General features: G+C 32.4%; 1 protein-coding gene across 4 annotated transcripts; it reads right to left on the minus strand.

Moving 5' to 3' along the window:
• Positions 1-10862: 10862 nt before the first annotated feature.
• On the minus strand, positions 10863-16643 carry LOC113864895 (coatomer subunit alpha-2). 4 transcript variants are annotated; one of them, XM_027499111.1, is made up of 4 exons: positions 16404-16643; positions 15923-16155; positions 14616-15110; positions 10863-14288 (listed from the first exon to the last, which is right to left on the minus strand). In XM_027499111.1, exons 2-4 carry the CDS (start codon positions 16128-16130, stop codon positions 11323-11325), a joined length of 3669 nt encoding a protein of 1222 aa, XP_027354912.1. In that variant the 5' UTR covers positions 16131-16155; positions 16404-16643; the 3' UTR covers positions 10863-11322. The 4 variants fall into 4 exon arrangements, with proteins under 4 accessions (XP_027354912.1, XP_027354913.1, XP_027354915.1 ...); XM_027499112.1 differs by having other exon boundaries at positions 11014-14288; positions 15923-16270; positions 16404-16639; XM_027499114.1 differs by lacking the exon at positions 16404-16643 and adding an exon at positions 15679-15790 and having other exon boundaries at positions 11014-14288; positions 15923-16052.
• Positions 16644-23661: the final 7018 nt, after the last annotated feature.

Consider the following 23661-nt stretch of genomic DNA (forward strand, 5'->3'; position numbering starts at 1 on the left):
TCCCCTTCTGCATTTTCTTTTTATTTACTGTCACTTATGTACTCATTTTACAATTAGAATTTTTTCATGTAATTACCTGATTGCTGTAGTGTAAACCCCACTGAATTCAGCAGATACCTCTTTCACTCTTGCACAGTTCACACAGTTAAAAACATCACAAGCAAAATTTGCACATTGCTGAACATCATGTTGAATTAAATTCCATAAATTTCCTATGTTAGCAATTGAGCCTATTTGTCATTTCTGTGAGCATGCTTGCTGTGATTGTTATTTTCTTTGCAAGATTTGTCAATTTTCTGCTTTATCTTAAATTGTTTTCATGTTATAAGGTGATTGAGGCCATTTTTTGTTGAACATTTATTTAACTATATTGCCTACCCTTCTCTATCCCTTGCTGAACCCTTTGAGCCTGATTACTTTCTTTCTTGTATAATTTCACTCTCAACCATATAGACAAATCAGTATTCCTCCATATGACTTAGAAAGTATGAGCTTCTCTTTGGATAACTTAAAAATTCTAAGTTTGGGGTTATATTAGTGGTTGCTTGAGGACAAGCTTTATTTTCAAGTTTGGGGTGGTATATATATCTGGAAAATTAAGTAATCACCTGATGTTATTGAAAGAAAACAAACTCAAGTATTTTAAAAAAATAAATAAATTTGAATTGCTCAAGGAACAAGTACACACAAGTATTCCAACTCTTAGATTTTCTAAGTTATCCCTCATACTTTCTTTGATATAGGGAATGACCAGCAGCCAAAATATTCTCTCATCTGAATCCTGACCATGTGTTAAACCTTATGAAGTCCTCTTGATTATAACTAATTGCATGAATAGATGTGAACTAGAAATTTGTCAAATCTAGAGCAAAGAATAGTAGCAAATGCATTAAAGAGAGCTAAACACAAGCTGATACATTAAGAGAATGGAGTGAAAACAGAATTCCTGGGAGAGAGTTTAATTCAATCCTTGGTGTTAAGAAAATTGATGCATGCTTGTGATTTTCAAAAATTTATTTTGCTGTTGCAAGAGAGAAAAAGGGGACAGTTTACTAGAATTCAAAATTTCTATTCATGTGAAAAACAAAAGAATTTGCTTGAGGACAAGCAAACATTTAAGTTTGGGGTTGTGATGAGTCTATAACTCATCTAGGAAATTAGAGATTTTTGGCATATTTCATTGGATTTAAATCATAAGTTAATGTAATTAATTGGAAAATTCAATGGTATGTTGCAAGTACTGGAAAATTTGTATAGATCATTCATATTCTGATGTTGGCAATTGAATTTTTGAAGGATTTAAACAAAAAGTGGCAATTGGGCTAAAGGACGAAAGTTAAGTGCTGCAGAATACACTTTGTGGGGACACGAACTTTTATTTGTGGGGACACGATGCTGACTGATGCATATAAAAGCGAAAAAATTCTGAAAAGCATCTTTTATCTTTCTTTTTTTAGAACATTCTGGAGCACAGTTTTCTAGGTTTTCATACAGTTTTATGTAGAATAGGGTAACTAGGGTATTTTTCTTTACATCTTGGTAGAAGGATTCTCATGGGAACTTGGATTTCCTTTCCATCTTCTCTGATTTTTGTAATAGAACAGTAACACTTTCATTCTATCCTTTTGCTGTAAGCTTTTCTATAACTATGAATTTCATTTCTGCAATATATCTCAGTTTTAATTCATTTCTTTTCATAATGTCTAGCTAAATCTCTTTGGGGTTAAGTAAAGATGAACTTATACCTTTACCCATTGCAATGAACTAAGCATTGTATGTGACTCAAGATGGAAGCTTTAATCTAACTTTTTAATTCTGAACTTAATGTCTCGCTGTTCTACGTGAATGGAGTTGATGAAAAGGAGTTCATTGCTGGAAAGTTGTGAACTTTCTTGGACTGGAGTTAAAATGCTTATTATGAATTGTCTAGGAATAGAAATTTATGATAATGTGGTCATATGGGTTTTATCCTTAATGCTGAATGTTTTTGGTTTACCTGAGGGATTAGGAGATTAAAAGTCGTTTTAGAACCAATTACCAAGGGATTGGAGTTGGATAATTGAGACAACCTGACCATTAGATTGGCTATATTTTGAGTTACAAGTATATTTAAGTAAGGGGAAAGGGATAAGGGATTCTAAACTCAACCCATTTATTAATCTTTGCAAAACCCTATTTTCTTTACTTGAGTTATTTACATTCTGCAATTCTGTTACTTATTTTCTGTATTAAGTTTTACTTTTGTCCATTTATTAATTGTAATTCCAGCACCTTTACTTTCAGTTTTAAAATTCTGCTGTGTTAAATTTTGTATTACTATATATACTCTGTTTTGATGACCCAACTAGTAATATTCTTGTGGTTTGATACTTAACACTTATCCCAGTGGACGATAATCTTTGTAACTTCAACGATTTGGTGCACTTGCCAAAATTTTTTATCAATTAATCTAATTTGTTCATCAAATTCGCTTAAGCTAACAAATATACACAAAAACTAATCAAAGACTGAGATGAATTTAAATTAAAAACTAATCAAAGACTGAGATAAATCAAAAACTAATCAAATTAGCTTAAGCCAAAACACATGAGCTTAAGCGAATTAAAGACATAAATGAATCTAACACACATTCGCTTAAATGCATAGGTTGTGGCTTAAGCTAATCTAAGATAGAAATGAATCTAATTTGTTTGTCAAATTCACTTAAGCTAACACACATACGCTTAAGCTAATCAAAGACTGAGATGAATTTAAGTTTTTCATCAAAATTACCTTAAGCCACAACCCATAAGCTTAAGTGAATTAAAGACATATATGAATGTAAAACACATTCCTTTAAGCTTATCAGTTGTGGCTTAAGCTAATCTAAGACAGAGATTAACCTAAAATACTCGTTATAATTAATTTAAGCGTATAGTTTAGCTAAAGCGAATTACAGCTTGGTTAGAGTGATATTTTATTTAAAAACATTAATTATTTTTCTATAAATGGGCATAAATCAATGTTATGATTAGTAAAAATGATATAATAAAATATACTTGACAAACACAAAGTTGCAAAAATGATAGTAATAACATTTTATGTTGTCAGCTTTTGAGGTAAGGATATTATTTAATTGAATTTAACTTTTAATTGCCACACATCTCTTACTTTATGTTAATTTCTAAAAGATTAATCATCTTATTTATACAAGGTGGCATGATTTGGATTTTGTAAAAAGTGTTCAGAACTTGATAATATATAAATAAATACATGAAGAATAAATAATATGTAATGTAGTAGAAGGTAACTAGTTTCCCAAAGTACTTGGATCAACAAAGGTATCACTAAAGTTAGTTGAATAGTAGTGCAATGTTTTCACCTTGGATTCAAATTATATTTTTGAAAGTGTTGTCTGCTTTTGTTATAGGGATTGGATGAAATTTTGTTAGACATAGAACATGAAGGTGAATTTCATTTTGAATATGAAGACGAAACTGAAGTTGAGGAAACTTGCGCTGATGATACAAATGACACTAATATAAATGATGAAATGCTTGATGGAGATGACAATGATGTGGTAATTAAAATTGATAGCTTAGAAAACACTCTTGAAATGGATCTGAAAAACTTTAGCCCTCACTAATAAGAAATGTTAATTTCATAAGTTTAGAAGTGGCGTACTTGTTTTTATACAAATTATTAGCTACTTTATTTTATGGACTCATTCTTATTTTCACCTAAAATATATACTTAAATTTAAAAGTAAAATATATATATTTTCTATTTGTTAAGACCTTTCCCTAGTACGAGAGAATCAGGAAGGACGCACCTCTAGTGTGCCAGTTATCGTACCCACGGTAAACATTGGGTAGCCAAGTGCGGAGCAGATAATTGCTAAAAGCATCTAAGTAATAAGCCCACCCCAAGATAGGTTCTCTCCTATTCCGACTTTCGCAGAGCCTCCGGTAGTGTAACATCTTATGCTTTGTGTCATGCCTGTAGTATATTAATGAGAAAAATCTATAGTACTTTGTGAGCAGAAAGAAACCGTGTATGTACAGTAACCCCTAATGTCAACAATGACATAATGCTGATGTCATCGGTGACATCATCGCTGACCTCACGCTGACATCATCGCTTATGTCATCGGTGATTTCACGCTGATATCATCGCTTACATCATCAGTGACATCATGCTGACATCATCGCTTATGTCATCGGTGATCTCACGCTGACATCATCGCTTACATCATCAGTGACATCATGCTGATGTCATCGCTTGCATCATGCTTACATCACATTGACGCTGACATCTTCAAAAAATTTTCTATAAATAGGGGGCTTCACATGAAATTTTCATTCCCACCCAAGGTTCTCGAAGGTTCTAAGGTCATATCTCGCCATTTTCTCCTATACTAAACATCCTAAACTTAGATTTCTCTTCAGATCTGTGATTCTACGTCCATTCTAAAGGATTTCAAGTAAGTTTCTCTAAGTTTGAAGTTAGATTTACCGTTCGTTTCTCTTTTTCTTCTTTTTCTTATAGATGTTCATGATGTTCTTAGGAAAAAACTTCGTTCTAGAGTTAAATCTTTTGTTAAATCTTTGTAAAAGCTCTATTTTGAGGTAAAGGGGGCTCTACTTTATCATTTTGTTATGCTTATTACTCGTATTCCCATAGATCTTGTCATGTATGTGATTATATGTGGAATAATCCTTGTTTTATGAAAAATAATCGGTGAAAAGTGAGAATAATTGATTATTTATGTGATTTTATGATGAATACATGGTGAAAATGTGATATTATGTCCAAATAAGGCATGATAAGGTATATTGAGGATGGTTGATATGATTATATGATTTTGTGATATGAAATATACAAAGAGATGGATGTTTCATGTTTGAATATATTGTGTTTCATGTAAAAATGATGTGTATTGTTAATATGCCATAGTTTGATGCATATGAGATGAAAAGTATGTGGAAATATGATGAAAAATATGTGTGAATATGAGAAATGACATATGTGAACATGTGAATATACTCGAAAGAGTATGAGATGGAAAAAGATATGATGTAAATAGTTATAGAGATACACTGGGGAGTGGAAGATGGAGACGATATGGGATATCTTGGGCAAATGCAGGGTGGTGAGTGACATTCGGGATTGTGCACGGAATATTGTGTTCGAATGCATCACATGGCCACACACTCATTTCCCGACTTGACTCCTGACCATTACCTTTGCTAAGGGACCGTCTATTACATGCGTTGTATCCGTATTGCATTGGGCCATCCGACGACTATTTACATGGATGTGTAAGACCTCGAGATAGAGACATCGGATAACTGTGGCCACAGGGCGCGGTAAACGCGGATAAAAGTAAAAGAAATTGTGAATCTGTGGAATATAATATGTGTTGAGATGAGAATATGCTTTTATATGACACTGTGATATGTAATGCCATGATGTTTTCTTTAATCGTGATAAGATGTGTTTTGTGAAGAATGTATATGTTATGTATGAGTGGTAGGGTAGAGACTCACTCTTACACAATATTTTTCAGGAAACCAGGATGAATAGTACTAGGCTTACAGTGCATGGATGGATGAGAACTGCTATAGGACTTAGTTATTTTGAGTTATGTAATGAATATTTTCAGTTCTATAGCATTCTTTTGAAACAGTTGTAAAACTACTATTTCTTTTTATTGCTGATGAAAATTCTAGAATCTTTATTTTTCTAAAGTACTTATGAATTAATGAAATTTTACTCTATGAACCTTATATCATTTCCATGTCTGTTTCTATTTAGAGAGTTTTTGAAAGAAAAAAAAAATTACTCTACTATTTAACTTTTTATGAAAATTTATTATATATTGAGAAAAGAAATATAAGGCGTTACAGGTAGCACAGCCGAGATAGTGATGGGTTCTTTGCCCTTGCGGGGATGGAGCGAAAGAAGTTTTGAGAATTCAAGAAAAAGTCACAGCGAGATGAGCCGTTTCTCATTAACAATAGGTGTCAAGTGGAAGTGCATTGATGTATGCAGCTAAGGCATCCTTCCAACTAAATACAATTTAATTAATTTCATATCATGTTACTTAGTTAAGTCATATGTTACGGTCACAAATTTCAAACTCAAAATAGTAGAGTATAAAAAGTATATTTTCTTTTGTGAATTTTAATTTTTTTATTATTTATTATAATTTTAATTTAGACATACATTTCAATTATAAAAGTTGGCATTAACCCTAAGAATGTATTTGGTAAAGCTTTTTAATATTCAAAATCTTAATTAAATAGTTGAAATAACTGTTAAATAACACATTTTTCATTTGTTAATGGTATAACTAGTATTTTTTATAATGGTATTAAACTTTTTTTACAATTTCAGTAATAGTTTTTACAAGTTTAAGACAAATTATCATAAAAATAATTAACTAATCATTAGATTTATTAAAACAATGAGTAGAATAAGGTGGAAGGCCATCAAATTTGTTTCAATTTTTCTATGATATTATTTTCAAACATTTTAATTACTTTAACTTATTATCAGAATTTCAATACAAATTTTTTAAATTGATTCCAATGACAATTTTTTAATTTTCAAAAGCTTGCGAATATTTATAATTATTGTTGTTTTATTTTGTACTTATTTCGATAAATTTTTTAATATAGCTCATTATATAAATTTTTATGAATAAAGTATACAAAATTGTTTATTTAATAATAAGTTAATTGAGTTGTATTCTCAAACAAACTCTAAATTTATGGCAAAAGTCTTAACATAAAAAAATATTGATTAAGTAATTAATTAAACTATATACTTAAATATTATTTTTTATCATACAAAAATGACTTGTAACATTAAATTTTGCATTCTCTTACAAATGATTTTAACAAAATTTTCAACAATAATGTTTGTCATTGCATGAATTTACTTAACAAATTCAAATACTTTAAAATTAAAGGTTTCTTTAATAGCTTTATTCCTGCATATTATAGTTTCTATTGTCTATCGCTTGCTCGTGTCTTGACTTTTAGACTAATTATTTTCTCATAATTTGCATACCTCATATAGTAAAATTTTCATATATATTGTTAAATAAAAAATAAAAAATTATTATATAGTCTCCATAGTCTATCACTCATTGCGATAAAACTTATGGAGAGACATGCATAGAGACCTTGAATGAGCTCTTTTTCTTTCATATGGTAAATTTTACATATAATTACCAATGAGAACTTTTGATACATATTAATTTCAAAATATACTTCGTGAATTCATATAAAGGTTTTTTTTTTTAATTTTATTTATAACCTAAAATGTTAAGAAGTTAAAATTTAGTCTTTGTCATCAACTCTCCTTTTGTTGGTTTCAAGTGCTCTTCTGTCAAGTTCTATGCATCAACTTCAAGATTTTCAATAAGATGCATGTGCTCATTGAACTTTCCAAGTCTAAAAAATAGAGGGAGAAGGAGAAAGAGTATAGAATTGAAAGACATATTTCATATTTCTCTTAAGCCGTAGTAATTTTGCTTGAGCTCTATTGGTTATAATGAAAGGGTTTATTTACCTTAATATTCGCTTAAGCTAATATTCACTATTTAAGCTAAAATTGTATTGTATTTCACAGATTAAGCTATTTATTTCCCACTTAAGGCTTAAGCTAAAGTTGCAGAATTTGTGTGATGTAAACCAACCATTATACAGGGAGAAGATGAGAAAGATCTAAAAAAGCATTAAATAATGTATCAATACAAATGTCATTTTTGTGATGAATTGAGATTGTAAGAGTAAATGTAAAAGTATTAATTCTAAATATCATTAACTTCAAAATTAGGGTTTGTGGAGAATCCATAATTGTTGCCATTACGTCTCTGATTAGCGATATGGGCCATTATTCAACATGTTTCTATCTAAGTGATTTCATTCATACCTTATTCCCTCTGCCACCCTCACCCTTCCAAACTCCTTTGCCTTATGTGTTTAGTTAGTCTGCTTTGAATGGTCATTTCAATCTTCGAAGGTGAGCAAAGTATTTCAAGGGATTAGATGGAAGGAACCTTTGCCAATAATTGAATATAATGTGTCCTTATTTAGCTTTCAAGTGGAAGAGAACTTCCATATAGTGAGTCCTTCGATCGCAGGTTTTCAAGATACAAAATAAAAGGTTTTAAAAGTCCAAAGATAAAATTATGAAAATTTTTATGAAGGATTAAATGATAAATATACATAAACTTATGTTATTAAGTTATAGGTAAAAGATCTGAACCGTTTATAGATTTTAAAATATATCTAACAATTTAAAAATGGTTACTCACTCATAAGTAGTTCTATTTTTAAATTATATATATATATATATATATATATATATATATATAGGCTGATTTATCAAATTTAATAGACTTTGTAAATAGTTAAGGCCTAACTTATTTACTTAAACAAATTTTGAAAAAAGTCTGAGCTTTATTTATTTATTAAAAAGGTCAGGTTAAGCTAGATCCTAGGTTTCTGTCAAGTGGCGTGACCTGTTTTTATCCTTAGTTAGACTTGGACGGCTGGTTTATACTGCAGAAAGTTGACCTTAAATTTCGAAAAGAAAATATCTTAAAAGACGGTGGCAGTGGACCAAACAAAATGGTGGTAAGTGATTATAATAGTAAAATTAGTTCCGAGAAAGTACTTGTAGCATATTTTATTGTGTTTCCGTAGATTCACCAATCTGATAACGTGATTCAGGTTCTGCTTATTAGAGATGACAATGGGTAAAGTACCCGATGAGCACCTGCAAAATTTACCCACAATGGGTAGGGTATTTACCCGCTATATGGGTACGGGTATAGGTGTGGGTAAAAACCTGCAAATTTTAATAGAGATAGGTGCGGGTATGGGTATCTAAGTACCCACCCTGCCCCATACCCGCTTATATATATATGCTTGAACTTTGTTCAACAATTATGCATTGAATTTTTGTATTATTATATTACTTATGTGAACCTATATAAGATTAATATAAAAATATATTTAATAATAAAGTAAACTAAAAAGTTTATTTTGATTTATATTTTTAATAGAAAAATTTATTTACCATCTTATATCATTTAATTAAGCTAATACAATTTAATTATTATATAGTTAATATGAGATTGACTTTTTTAAAATATTATTTATATATGACACACATAAAATATTTTTCACACAAATATTTTTGTTAATAAAATGATATTAATATTTAAATCATAAAGTGAATGATAAATAATAAATATATTGTAAATATTTTATAACCACCTATTATTATTGTAAACTTATTATTTATTGATAATATTTAAATTTTATTTTTTATATTTTAATTTAAAATAATATTTTTCTGTGCAACATATGTATTACAAGCACAACTATAATCTATTGAATTTAAATAATATTATTCTTACTATTTATTCACGTTCAAAAAAGTTTTTAAAAAGATATAAAATATAAAAAAATTATTGTTAATTTTTATTTGTTAATTTTTCTTCAGATAAAAAAAATAATTATTTTAATATACATATATTTCTTTATTATAAAATTTTATTGTGACCATTTATCTTTTATTCAAATTCTTTCTTTTAAAATTTATGTACATTATAAATATTTAATTCATTAAAATAATTTTTCAAAAGTTTGTATTTTGACAAAATACTTTCGTATAGTATATAGGTTAAAAATACTAGTATTAATATATATATATATATATATATTAATTATATTATATTATTTTAATTAAATCTATTATTTTTCTTATAATTTCAAATTCAAAAGTTAAAAAAAATATATTTTATGTATTCACTTTTCGTGTTAGTACTTGAATTTCTCTACCCTAACTTTATTCTATTCTCATTCTCAATGTCTGTCTCATTAAAACCTAACAATTATAAAACGTTATTCATTAGAGTTAGTTGTCAATATCGCCACAAGAGGTCACCAAGTGATCCCACACGAAGGGACACCTATTGTATAGATCTATTTTGTTGTTGCTTTGACATTGTTGATTGATCGAATCTCACACAAGATAGAGTTATCACTGACAAATAACTTGTATGTTTAGTTTCCCTTATTATTTCTAAGAATTTTAATTTAGAAAGTTATTATATTGAGATACATTTAGCAGTTGTGATCTTTGAATGTTTATTTTTTTTTATCTATGTTTATAATTTGTTTGACAACTAAATATTAAATTTTTGTATTATTATGCTACTTATGTGAAGTTATATAAACATATTTTTCTTTAAAAATATTTTTTTCTCAAACAAGCGCGAGTAATAAGTACAAAATAGGTATGCAGATACCCAAAAAATACAGTTACAAAGATTAATATTTATACCCACGTGGGTATAGGGCTGAGTACAAGTATTTTTTTTTAAACACAAGTATGGAGTAGGGTACTATAGTATCCTACCCATTATCATCCCTACTGTTTATTGCTCTAAGCACCAGCCTAAAGTAAAGAGGAGAGAAACAAACACAGATTGAGTTGCTTGTCATGTCTTACGATTTACATTGATTTTAATGGTATAGAGTTTACAGACCAACACCGTCAATGGGGGATCTGGATTCAGTACAGTTCCCGCAAAATTTTTTTAAGTATTTTTGCATTCTTGCTTAAGCCCATATATTCTTGCTTAACCAAAAATACAAATTTTTGTCTAAATGCACAATGCAATCCTGCCGGAACTGCACTGGATCCGGGGATCCGGGTCTGTCAATGGGAAGGAATTCCGTTGCTAATATCTGAACATTAGCATGTGTAAAACAAAACAATTATTTGGAAGTATATAACAACTATTATCATAAAAAGTGTAGCAAATCATAATTCTGAAAAATAATGGAGTGTTTTAAGAACTGAAGTCAGCTTTTGCAGTGCCCCAATCATTATCTTCTCGTCGTTACAGTACACACATCGCAGATGTGCGATAGGACAATCGAAAAATGCTCAAAATGGCTTATACTGCAAAGCCAGTCTGAATGGAAAAAACAAAATAATATGTGAATTGACGTATAAATACTTTATTAAAGCCTCAAAATGTTGCGATTTCCAACTCAAACTAATAAAATTTACTCAACATAATACAAGAAAACTTCACATGCACGAAAGATTCATAGGCTTAGCAAAAGGGGAAAAAGAATTATAAATGGAAACCCTCAAAAAACGGAAACAAAGAAATTCACTCAGAAACAGTAACTCTTGACTATTTCTAGCTTCTACAGAAAATATATTTAATTGATCAATAGGACTCTTATCAGCTGTTGAAAATTGATCTGAAACAAAAATTCATTAACTGCTCCAGATCCAGTGCAATCAACGAATTTGGGAAGGAGAACAGAGCAATCCAGAAGCATCCGCCCCCACCACTGAAAGGTCACACACAGCGCATAGCTGCTCCTCCTGGCTTGGCACAAAACGGGAAGTACAGTATGGGCAAGAGACATCCTTCTGTCCACGATAAATGGGCACATAGGTTGCCCCACAAATTACAAATGGATTTCGAAAATCATAGTTCAACTGAGTGGCATCAGTCATATTCCTTTCAGCAGCTGCCAGCACTTGCCTTGCCGTCTTAGCTTGGTTTTCAATGGTAGGATTGGTCTCAAGTAGCCTCCTGGCAAAGTTAGCAGCTGTGGCAAGGTTCTTTGCCTTGTAGCAGACAGTCATTGCATTCAGCAAAGCTAGCCTCAAGTGAGGCGTTTGAAGATTGCAGTGGGTAAAATAAGCTGCAAGCTCTTGCTGGCGTGCTGGATTGTCCTTAATTTCCCTTCTTTTCAGCTCCATCTGCAGACCCAAAACATATTCTTTGATAATGATAATCAATTCTTTCACGTCATCAACCTCCCTTCTTGACTCAACGACAATCAAGGGAATTGTATGAAGAATATTGACAAAAGTGCGAAGAGCCTCAGTAAATTTCCCAGAAGTTGTTGACTTATATCCAGCTTTGAGTTTTTCATCTAATTGAGACAATTTGAAAGGAAGTGCCGGTGGGCCCCTCACATTTGGACTAGATGACTCGGTCCAACCTCTTTCAACAGCAATTGATACAACTGGAGCAGATGAAAACGCACGCAGATAGGAATGGCTGCCAGTATGTAGATCTAGGAACATGGATTTCAAGGGGGCAAAGTTCTTGATTCCAAGTTGCCTGTTCAGTAATCTCATTGCAGTATCAAAATTCCCAGCAGCTGCATGATCAGCTGCAAGAGATGATCTCTGAATCCATATCTGGCTAACTGCCATCCCAAGTGTTGGGGCGACAAAAACAGAAGATCGTGAACTTATGGAAGCTTTTGGAGTGTCAGCTTCAGGGGGAAGCCCTAAATCTTCTAGCTCCCATCCACCCTCTTCATCATCCTCTTCAGCCACCTCTCCATCACCCAAAATTGCAGCAACTTCTCCATTTTGCAACCCATCCACATCAACCATGTCAAGCTCCTCACCCCAATCACCATCAGCAGCCTCATAATCTTCATCATCAGCATCTCGTTCTGTATTGTTAAAACCACCTTCAAATATTCCCCTCATGACCCTAAGAAGGGGCCAATCACCGCCACACAATACAGGTGATGGTGGCATCAAGAGAGATTGTACTTTTCCCTCTGGCAAAGATGGAACATTATCCCCCAGTTCTGCTGCAAGCCTTTCAGCAACATCATGTAGCCCATGGACAGATGCAGTAATGTAAGCAAGAGGCAAATGTCCAACATTCTCCAATATCTTTACACGCTCACGGATGTCACCCATATATAGGGCATTGTGAAACTGGCCCATCACATCATTCTTGACTTCAGCAATTTTCAACATTTTTGAAAGTTTCTCCACATTACCAGTAATGAGATAAAGGAAAGACAATCTTTCAAAATTTTTGGTTCTCTGGTATGCATACTCTACTATACCAGCATTGCCTTGACGAAGGGCTTCAACCCCTAAACGATACCAGTGATCCTTCTCATCAATTGCTGTAGCTGATGCAACGGCAATTTGAATGTTCCCACTTTCCAAAGCCAAATTGAATCGAATTCTCTCATCTTTCACAAAATGGAGAGCAACCTCAGGAAACCCTTTCTGTTGTAGATAAGCAATCATAGCCTGCCCACAAAGCTGTGAGTTCTTTATCATATTCATCACATGGTCATATCTTTTCTTCAACAGGGAAAGCTTAAAGATATATTCTGTCGCATCAATAGTTATAGCTTTGTTTTTCCCATCCCGACCCAAGCAAAAGATGGTGTTTCCAACAACCTTTGTGATATAAATTGGGACATCCAGTGTTTTTATTATCCCACTATCTCCATTGGGGAGGCAGTATTTGATATGATTTAATGTTGTGTAAATAAAAATGCCATTGTCATCCCAGGCTCCACTTTTTACACGGATTGTCTCGTGGAGGGTGCACTGGTGCACAAGCTTCTTGCTAGCAATGACAATCGCATGTTTGCTGAGCAGAGCAACACTTTCCATGTCATTAGACCAGACTACATACTTTATAAAAGGGGTCTGAAGATCACCAAGAACAATCCTCTGCTGAAGATCGAATATGAAAACCCTATCCTCTGACCTACATAACAAGTTGCCTGTTCCAGCATAGAATATAGCATCAGTGGCAATTGGGAGGGCACTCTTTTTGACAAGCTCATTCTTCAGATTTTTTACAGAGACTTGGTTGCTGCCTTTGTCAAGCACAGCAAACCTATTCCGAGCCACAAAGACTGCAGATCCTCCAAGACCTTTCTTTGGATCTTGCATATCACCCCTACTAAAACTGTCCTTTATTGAGCCATCCTTGGATATGCAATACAACTCATAAGATCCCCCATCTACATCTGAACAGAGAAGAATTGCATTTTCAGAAGGGCTGTAGGAAAGAGTCTTTGGACTTTGATTCAGACTTGAAGAACCAGGTCGTCGAATTGTAAGTACTTGTGTCTCTCTCTGAGTTGAAAATTCATAGAAACGCAAAAACCGATCTTTTGTGTAGAACAAAGCATCACCACTGACGGTGAAAGCAGGCCTCTCTCTCTCCAACTTAAAGACTATCATGCCACTGTCATGACCAGCAGCCAACAAATTCATTTCAGGATGTGTAGCAAGAATCCAAAACCGATCGTGCTCTCTGCGGAAAGTTTGAATTCCAGTCCTCTTTGTTGCATCCCATACTCGAATACTTTTATCCTCAGAATTTGACACAATGATGTCTTGTTTGGCGTGGAACATAACACACGAAACATTATTCATGTGCCCTCTCAAAGTATCCACTTCCCATGCCTTGGTGTCTGAAAACAGTGAAACAAACAAACAAACAATATATTAGGGACAGAGAGAGGGTCACTTTACACTAGGTTTTATTCCTTTTGTTAACCAAATACTGAAAAATAAACACAAGCAAGAACTGACTTGTATGAAAGTTTTCGCTGCCAATAATACATCTAAGTTCCTCCAAACACTGTTTTGTTAATATTTGTAACTATCAGAATAGCATCAAGATCATATATGAAAGCCCAGTCAGCTAATGTCTAGAAAACGAAATGGAAAGCTGTGGATATTCCCAGGTAGTTATTATTTAGGACAACATAAAGTAAATATCTTGGTTTCAAATTTACCATTCATCCTCCAAAGTTTCACTTGTCGGTCATCAGCTCCTGATACAATGAGAGGCAGTGTAGGATGAAAAGCAGCCCAGTTGACACCCCGGTCATGACCTTCCAACACATACTTAACAACTGCATCAACACCTCCAAAAAGATCTGTGTTCATCTGACTCAATCGTAGAATGTCATCTGCAGGAGGCCCAGCCTTCCTTTTGAGAGAACCAATATCCCAAACACGAACAGTCTGATCCAGAGAGGCTGACACAACAATATCCTCTTTTGGATGGAATGAAGCACACATAACATAATGATTGTGGCCAGTTAAAACAGATATACAGGTACGTGACTGCCAGTTCCAAATGCGAATGGTCTGATCATCACTGGCACTCACAATCCACGGGTTCTCATGATGAAATTGCACTGTGCGGATATAATCAAGGTGTCCTAGAAGAGTGAACAAACACCTATGCATCTTATAGTTCCAAACCTTAATCTTGTAATCATCCCCTGTCCCAAGTAAAAAAAATAAAAATCAATAAGAGGTAAATTGTATAAAGCAAAATCCTCCCCTTCCATGTGTGACAACAATTTATTTTATCATGTACATACTACATAAAAATCTCCTCTACCCCAAGTGAAAATGAAACATTTGGAAAGTCACATTAAACCCAACCATTAGAACAAGATGTCATGCAGCACTACATTATTTGAAAATTCAGATTTATATTGGCAACTAATTTCCAGACCCAGTGCGTTTCAATTACACCAAACAAATCTTTTGCATTTTCAAATAAAATACAGCACAAATAAATCTGGAAAAAACATATAATATGTATCCCTCATTCTCACTGCTCACTGTATAATCTTCTTTCATCACCCTGGGACAAGTAAAGAACAAAGGTGAAGAGATAATAGAATCAGCAGATATATGAGAAGCGTTAAACAGTTACCTTAACCCACAAATATGAGCCATCACACACACAGTTCTTCTAAACCTACGTCATTTTAGTTCCATTCGTTCAACACAGTAGATCTAGACAGAGAAATGCTTCTACACACATAAATCTACGCAAACCAAAAGAGGTTTAGTGGATTCTAGAGGAGTTCAGAATTCAGACGTGTCCCATGTAACTCATGTTTGCCACCGGTGCAGATATAGAAGTGGCGCACATAAATAAGTGCTCCCACTTAGATATACGCAACCCAACAAAGAAAAACAAGAAGAAACGATGCATAATTAACGGATCAGAGTATTAGACAGTCTATGTAGATAGTAAATGTTAGATACAGAAACGCAAAAAGGATTGTAAATAAGGTACCTCCAGAGACGAAGAGAGGCTGAGAATTATGGAAATGAACACCTCTAACGGGACCGTCATGCTCATCGAATTTGTCAATAAGAGTTCCCATCCGGTAATCCCATAGCTGGATCACGCCACTGTGAAGACTCGCGAGGATCCACGGTCTCTTGCTGTGGAAACTGAGTCCCTTCACTCTATTACTTTTGGTCTCGAACTTGGTCAACATCTTCCCTCAATCACAACCACTCCCTCTGCACGATCCAATCAAATTGTTACAAACTCTCATTTCCAATGGCTCAACAATAAGCTCGAATTCTAATCCCCGCGCAGAAACGCAAAACGCGTTTATATTGCATCACAATGGAACTTCGAAGAAGAGTAATTTCGATACAAAGAAGAATCAAACATTGGACGAGAATTTCACACGGATTGTGACAAATTAGAAAGCTAATTGAATCTCATCGTTCAACATGGAATTGAAAAAATAGAGGGAATTTACCTCAGATCTGATCACAAAAATGAAATCAACAGGAGGCTGTTAACGCATCCAGAATCGAGTTCACCGACAGAAGTGTGGTGATAAGCATGTATACAGAGAAGAGAGAGAATCAGAATATTCACTTCTCTTTTCAGATGAGATCTGGTTATGGTTATGGAGTGTGTTAATTTTCGAAGAAAATGAATAAGGAGACACAGAAAGAGAGAGAGTGAGCGAGATCGGAATGGAATTTCTATAAGTAGTGTATAGCGTATTCATCAAAAGTTTGAAATTCTAAATTGCATTGGTGCCATCCCCCATTCGACACACTTAACCTTTTATTACATATTTATTAACGATTAATTTTACGAAATTAATATTTTTTAAATATTCTTACATAAAAAAATGTCATCAATTCAGTTACGACAATTGTAATAAGAATTCAATACTTAATTTTTTCTAACTGACTTAAATAGTAATTCAAAATAGTCTCCTTTTTTTTAGTACAAAAAATTGGTATTAGGAGTATTATTAATTTTTAAATGAAAAAATTTTAAGAACATATTTAAATGATAATATTTTTAAAAATATTTTTAGAAATTAATTTTTATTTCTTACCGTGTCAAATAATTTTTTTAATATGTATTTATTTTTTAATTTATGGTTAATTTAAATATTATCTATATATTTAATTTTGACTTTATTTAATATAAAAATAGTCATATAATATATTTTAAATATTTTAATTAAATTTAGTTATACCTGTATAGTACATGAAAGGATTACTTGTCAGTAGTTAGTTATAATTAACGTGTTAAATTAATTTTGACATGAATATGTTTTTGTCTCCTAAAATATATCATATTTTAATTTTAGTCTCAATAAAACATTTTTTTATTTTAATCTGTATACTTTTTAAAAAAATACATATGAAATAAAATTAATGCATAATAATATTTAAATTAATCATATTATTATTCAATAATGATTAAAAAATTGATAATTTTTTTAGAAATATAGGTAAACACTAAAATAAAAAAAATCATATTTTTATAAAAATTAAAATCAAAATCAAAATAAGATATATTTTTATACACCATAAACGTATATAACCCATTAAGTTATATATTTTTTTTTAATCGAAAAGCTCTGAATTGATGATCTATTGCACGGTAGTTAATTGCTAGCTTAAATTTGAAGCAAGTCTGGTACAAACAAGAAAGATGTTAATATGATGGAATCATACCAAACAAGGAAAATAAAACTCATTACTAGAGAAAGCTGTTCCGTTGATTAGAAGAAATCGTGACGCTAGGAATAGTGATGTTATTTACACAAATTAAAATATTTTTTTATATCATTATAAGAGTTTTTTTTTTATTTGATATGTATTTTTTAAATGCATACAGAAAAAAAAAGTAAGTAAAAGAAATAGTATTATACAATATTACATTTGCTACCAATGTTTAATAATTCAAATAATAAAATTATTACACAAACACGCTAAATTTCTTACCAATTGTTATACTAACGGTTGGATTGTTTGTGATAGGATATTAATTTCACTCGGTGCTAACAGTGTTTAATCCTTATTATCTTAAAAAAAGAAAAACTAAAAGAGAATTTATATCGTGACTTTTAAAGAATAATTTTGACTTTTTATTAAACAATTATAATTATTAATTTTATATTAAATATATATAATAAATAATAAAAATTAATAATTTATTTAAAAAATAAAAATATTAGAATAATTACAGCCATTTATTTAAATAGAATATAATATATCATTTTAAGTTTATTAGTAAAATAGAAAGTATTTTTGGATAATTAAAAAAAATTATAGCGTGTCAAAAAAAATTTAAGATACTTTTCTGTTAATATGTTGTTATATTTTTCATGTTTCAAATTTAAGAATTACAATCCACTCAAAATAATTAATATATAAATTTAATGTTAATTGACACTCTTATATCAGTGGGACATTAAAATACACAAAAATTTAACTCATGCTCAAAGCAGAAAAGAGGAAGAAAGTTTTCTATAATTTACTTAATATATCATTTACTAACTTAATTTAACAATGGTACATAGGTGATGTCTTTTATAAGAAAATATAACAAGCTTTACACAGGGTTTACAACTATATATTTTTATACATCAAAGTGGTTAGGCCCATTTTTGTTCAAATATGTTAAACCATATGGAGCAATTGAACTTGAAGAGCCTACCACTGGAAGAAATGGACAGCTAATGGTAAAAAAAACTCAAGCCTTATTTGGGTGGTGTCAAGCTAAAGACATTAAATTAGCATGTTTGGTGTTAATTATGTGTGAATTTTAGTTTTTGGTATTCATATTGTGTGATCAAGTATGTGTGTGCTGTTGAATGTTGAAGTCATTTTGGTTGCTTGCTTAGTTGTAAAAGTTGAGTGTTGTGTTAAGTGTTATAATTACATGGAAGAGTCCCATGAGAACCAAGGAAAACTGAGAAAACAGGGAATGAGGGTCAAGGAACCAAAACCCTAACCATGAAAACTTACCTCCAAATGCCCCAAATGTGAATTTAACCCTCAATGTTACTCCCAAATGACTTTGGAGGCAATTTAATTAGTGAAATAGGGTTTGAGATTGAGAGAATAAAAAAAAGGAAGAAAAAATGTAAAATAATCCATTTTCTTGAACCCTAACCCCTTAAGTACCTCTCTGGTCGCGACACTCTCGCTACAGCGAGATATGCAGTGACATGCCTTCTCGCTACAGCGAAAATCTCAGAGGAAACAATACTTTAGTTTCTGCAGAATCTTGCTACAGCGAGACTGCCCCCAGAAATACACCCCCACTATCGTCTTCTCGCTACAGCGAGAACGCGACACTTTTACCCCTTCTTTTCCAACGCCTTCTCAGTACAGTGAGATATTCTCGCCATAGCAAAAACGACACAGTTTCATGCTCTTCGCCCAGGGCCTTCTTGCTACAGCGAGAACACCGTGCAACACTCACACTTAACCTATTTTCCTCAGTCCAATTCCAATCACAAACCAACATATACATATTTCTACACACGTATTAACATCCTAACAAGGTCACATACACACATCCACATCATCATCATGTAAATCAACACACCACATATGGCAATCCACATATATATTAATAATTAAATAATATTACAAAATTTGAGGCGTTACACATTAAAATTTCATTGAGTTGTTTCATAGTTCCATATTTGTGCTTTCTTTTTGAAGTTCGGGGTTGTGGGATTAACCCTAGCCTCGGAAGTCAATCATTGTGGAATTTTCATGTAGTTGATAATCTATAATGACTGATTCTTATGTGTTTTACATGTGAATTAAGTTGATGTACAATTTGGCTGATACATGAGTGAAAATATGTTTGAAAATTATACTTCAAAGAGCTGCATGCAAAGTGTTTGTTAAAATGATTATGTGAAATTGAATGGATGAATACATTGGAATAATGTGGTTATTGAAGCATATGATAGACACTTGTCATCGATTGAATGCATTTCTGTAATTTTTGTGATGATTAGTTCATTTTTGGTGTTTGATGAAATTTCAAGAACTATGGCATAAGAGCACTTTTGCATGCAAGATATTTGTGGTTCTTACTTCTATTACTATACACGCTCCACCAGGCTAACACTAGAGGCAACATATACCATTGGCCTAACGTTGAAGAGTTTGCTGACCAAGTTTTATGGCCTAAGGACAGTCCTATTTTCTTAAGAGAAGGTGGAATGCAGCAGCCAGGAGTTTAGAGCATACAGCCTACTGATGTCGGACAAGTAGGAGGAGGAAGAGTCTCAGTCTGACTGTGGAGAAAAGAGATTCATTTTAAATTTTTGCAATTTAAATTCTAGTATTTAAATACTATAATAATGACCTTTATTTGAGTCTATTTTCAGTTGTTGTTATTATATTTTGGAATGTTGCATGAGCAGTTGCATTATTTTTGGTGTTTAGTTTGAAAATAATAACTTGGTTGTTTTTTTGGAAAGGTCATTTTTTTTATCGCATTGACCTTGTTGTAAATAGGTAAAGTGATAGCAAAGGCTAACTATTTTTTGGAACTAGGTGGTTTAACCAACAAATTTTTTTTCAGGAAACATAGAAAATCATTCTTCAACTTTAACTTTACACTTAAACTTTTTCAAATCAAATTGGTTTATAACAAGTTGTTTGAATATCAATAAGAAAGGAATTATCTCATCTTGAAATTCACTTTTTGAAAAAAAAGAAGGTGTTTTCAATACTCATTTGTGGTTGCACTCTGTCAATTTATGGATGATTATCGAGTTCATAAGCATTTCATTAACTTGACATGAAAGTCAATGGGTTGAACTATTTATCCAAATCGGTGAGTGAGAGTGTCTTAATTGATGCTTACAGTTACATTTCTGAGAGTCATCATCATAGTATATGTATATGCATTGGTTGAGTCTTGAAATTGTTGCTCTTGTAAGAAATTTTGGAAAAGATCAAGGCATTCTATTGTGTATAAAAAAAAATTAGCTTGGGGCCAAATAGCTATTCTAAAAAAAAAAAATTCTTTTGAAACTTGTTTGAGCCTGTTGCTTTATTCAACCCTTAACCCTAAGCAAAAATGCAAATTCCTCACCCTTACCAAACCTTAGAGAGCTTGATGAAAATGAATTCGGGTTAAGTTGGGGGAAGTGAAGTTTGTTAAGGTTGAAGAAAAGAGAAAATAATTAGCATGTTGTAAATTGTAAAGTGAGAATTACCACTCTAGTGTTATCATGGTACAAATATGGCAAAGTAGCTTCATAAAATAAAAAGAAAAAAAAGAAAGAAGCTAAAATAATGTACATAAATTTTAAAATAGAGAAAGGGTTCTCCACATTGAGTTAAAAAGAAAAAAAATATTAAGAGGGTACAAGTGAACTTTGAAGGAAAAAATTGGGCTGAGAGATGTGGTTGGAATTAAAAATTGAAGAGAGTGAAACATTGTTGAGTGACATTAGTCATATTCATATTGCTCTCTAGTGTTTGGAACTTTGCTTAGTAAAAAAAACCATGTCTTCTTTATTAATTAGGCCCCATTATAACCCTCAAAAGTCCTTGTGATTCTTATTTTTTTTTTTCAAGAATGATAGTGGAGAGATGATATCAATGCTTATGTTCATAGAAATGATGTGCAGAGTTGAGAGAAACACTTACCCATGTAAGAGATTCACTTATGAGAATTGTATTTGGTCACTGATTTGTATTGTTCATTTTATTAACTTGTCGTTTGAATTCTCTAGTTGAGTATGATTGATTTTATGGGCACTTCAAGTAAGTTAAAAATGGTTTCATGAAGGTGAATTGTTTGGTGAACTTTCCTCTTGATAAAAAAAAAAAGCAATTTGTAATTTGGCTTGTGTTGTCCATGTTTTGTTTGGGGACAAACAAAAGAGTAAGTTTGAGGGAGTTGTTAAGTGCTAAAAATTTATGTTTTATCATTAATTTGGCACTTTTTTGGATTAAAATGTAAATAATTTTGGGCATGTTAATCCCCCAAGTAGGTAAATTAATCTAATTCAAGACGTCACAAGAGTGGTAATGTTTTGGTTTAAAATACCTCTCTTTTTGTGCAGAATTTGATGAAGTCTAAAGTCCAGGGCTACAGCCCCAAATCTACAACTGCAGCCATAAAATTGTGCAACAAAATAAGAATTTCAGAGTTACAGCCATGACTATGAATCTATAACTGCAGCCATGAGAAAACAAAGTAATTAGGGCAATCCCGATCTCCACAGCTGCAGTTGTGAATCCATAACTGCAGCGGTGAAATTAAAAATCTTGAATTTCTCTTATTTCGAAGCCACGTATAAAAGGGGAATTTGGGAGGAGACTTAGAGAGACATATATATATTGGAAGAAAGAGAGAACCAAGAGAAAATAAAGCATAAGGAAGACGTAGGGAACAGATCGCTTGGGAGCAAGAAGCCTTCTCCATTTCTTCCTCTTCTTGTAATTTCATTTTGTATCTTGCTATGATCCTTACTATAAGTGGCTGAGCTCTCTTGGATTGTATTCGATGTAACTACTACCTCTATTTCTTCTTGAGTTTATATGATATTTAGTTACCTTACTTGTGTGTGATTCTAATCTTAATGCTTATTTCGACCTGATCATCCGTTTTATGAACTAGGGTTTAGAATTTTGTTGAAAAACATTTTCTTCTGAATCATCACATCTAACAAACTCTCGTACTAGGAATAGACTTGGGTTTGTTAGCCACTTATGTTCAAGTTATTGTTCTTAATGCAAGGTGTTATTCTTACTCATAGAGGAATAATGTTTTAGGATTAACTACCTTAGGACTTAATTTTGAGGGATCTGGCTAAGTTACTTAATGAATGTGGAAGTAAAATAGTTGAAATCATATTTACTCATTAAGGATAAAGTGTTAACAAGTGCATTTGAATCCAATCTCTTTCTTGCATAAGATTTTCTACTAAATTTTACTCTATTTATTTTCAGGCAAATCGCTATTTCAACCATGCTTTCCATTTCTATATATAAACAAGAAAGGAAATCACTATTATCACCAAATCCTTGAGGACGATATCAATTTACTACAACGAAACTCGGTCCGCTTGCCAAGTGTTACCAAAAATGTCACCAACTTACCCTCGACCCTTCGACTTGTTTTTCAAGGGATGATAAACACTAGCCTGGGACCCATCACCAATATGGCTAGAAGCCTTATTGGAGTGACTGCCTTTTTGCTGATATTTTTGTACCTCTACCGGATGATGGATGCATCACCATACTTCCCCCTCCCACTTCTCCAATAGTATCACCAAACCAAACATTACCCCTTAAGCTTCCCAAAAACCCTAATAAAGGTAAGGCTCTTATGAGTTCTGAACTCTCATCTACTTCTAGTTCAAATCTTACTCCCGAGCCTGAGTGGAAGGATATTGGAGTTGTTGAGTCTTCCATTCAATCGGTACCCCGTTGTTCAATGAGAATTTCTATTCCCCTTTCAGATGAAGCTGGACTCGTTGTGCGACGTCCATCACCACCACTACCTGCATCACGCTCACCACTCCCTACCATTGGATGGATTGACAACGATGACGATGACGATGACGATGACCTGCCCCTTCTCCCTAACCTTAGCCAATGAATGACTCACCCTTTTTCGATGGAATGGAGTTCAATCCTAGCGAGTATTTCCTTCCCTTATGATTTTTATGTATATACTTGTATGTATAGACATGGGAATACTGCTCATAGAATGGATTT

This window comes from Abrus precatorius, unplaced genomic scaffold (assembly GCF_003935025.1).
Source record: "Abrus precatorius isolate BTA unplaced genomic scaffold, Abrus_2018 Scaffold4, whole genome shotgun sequence".
NCBI classification, from domain to species: Eukaryota; Viridiplantae; Streptophyta; class Magnoliopsida; order Fabales; family Fabaceae; genus Abrus; species Abrus precatorius.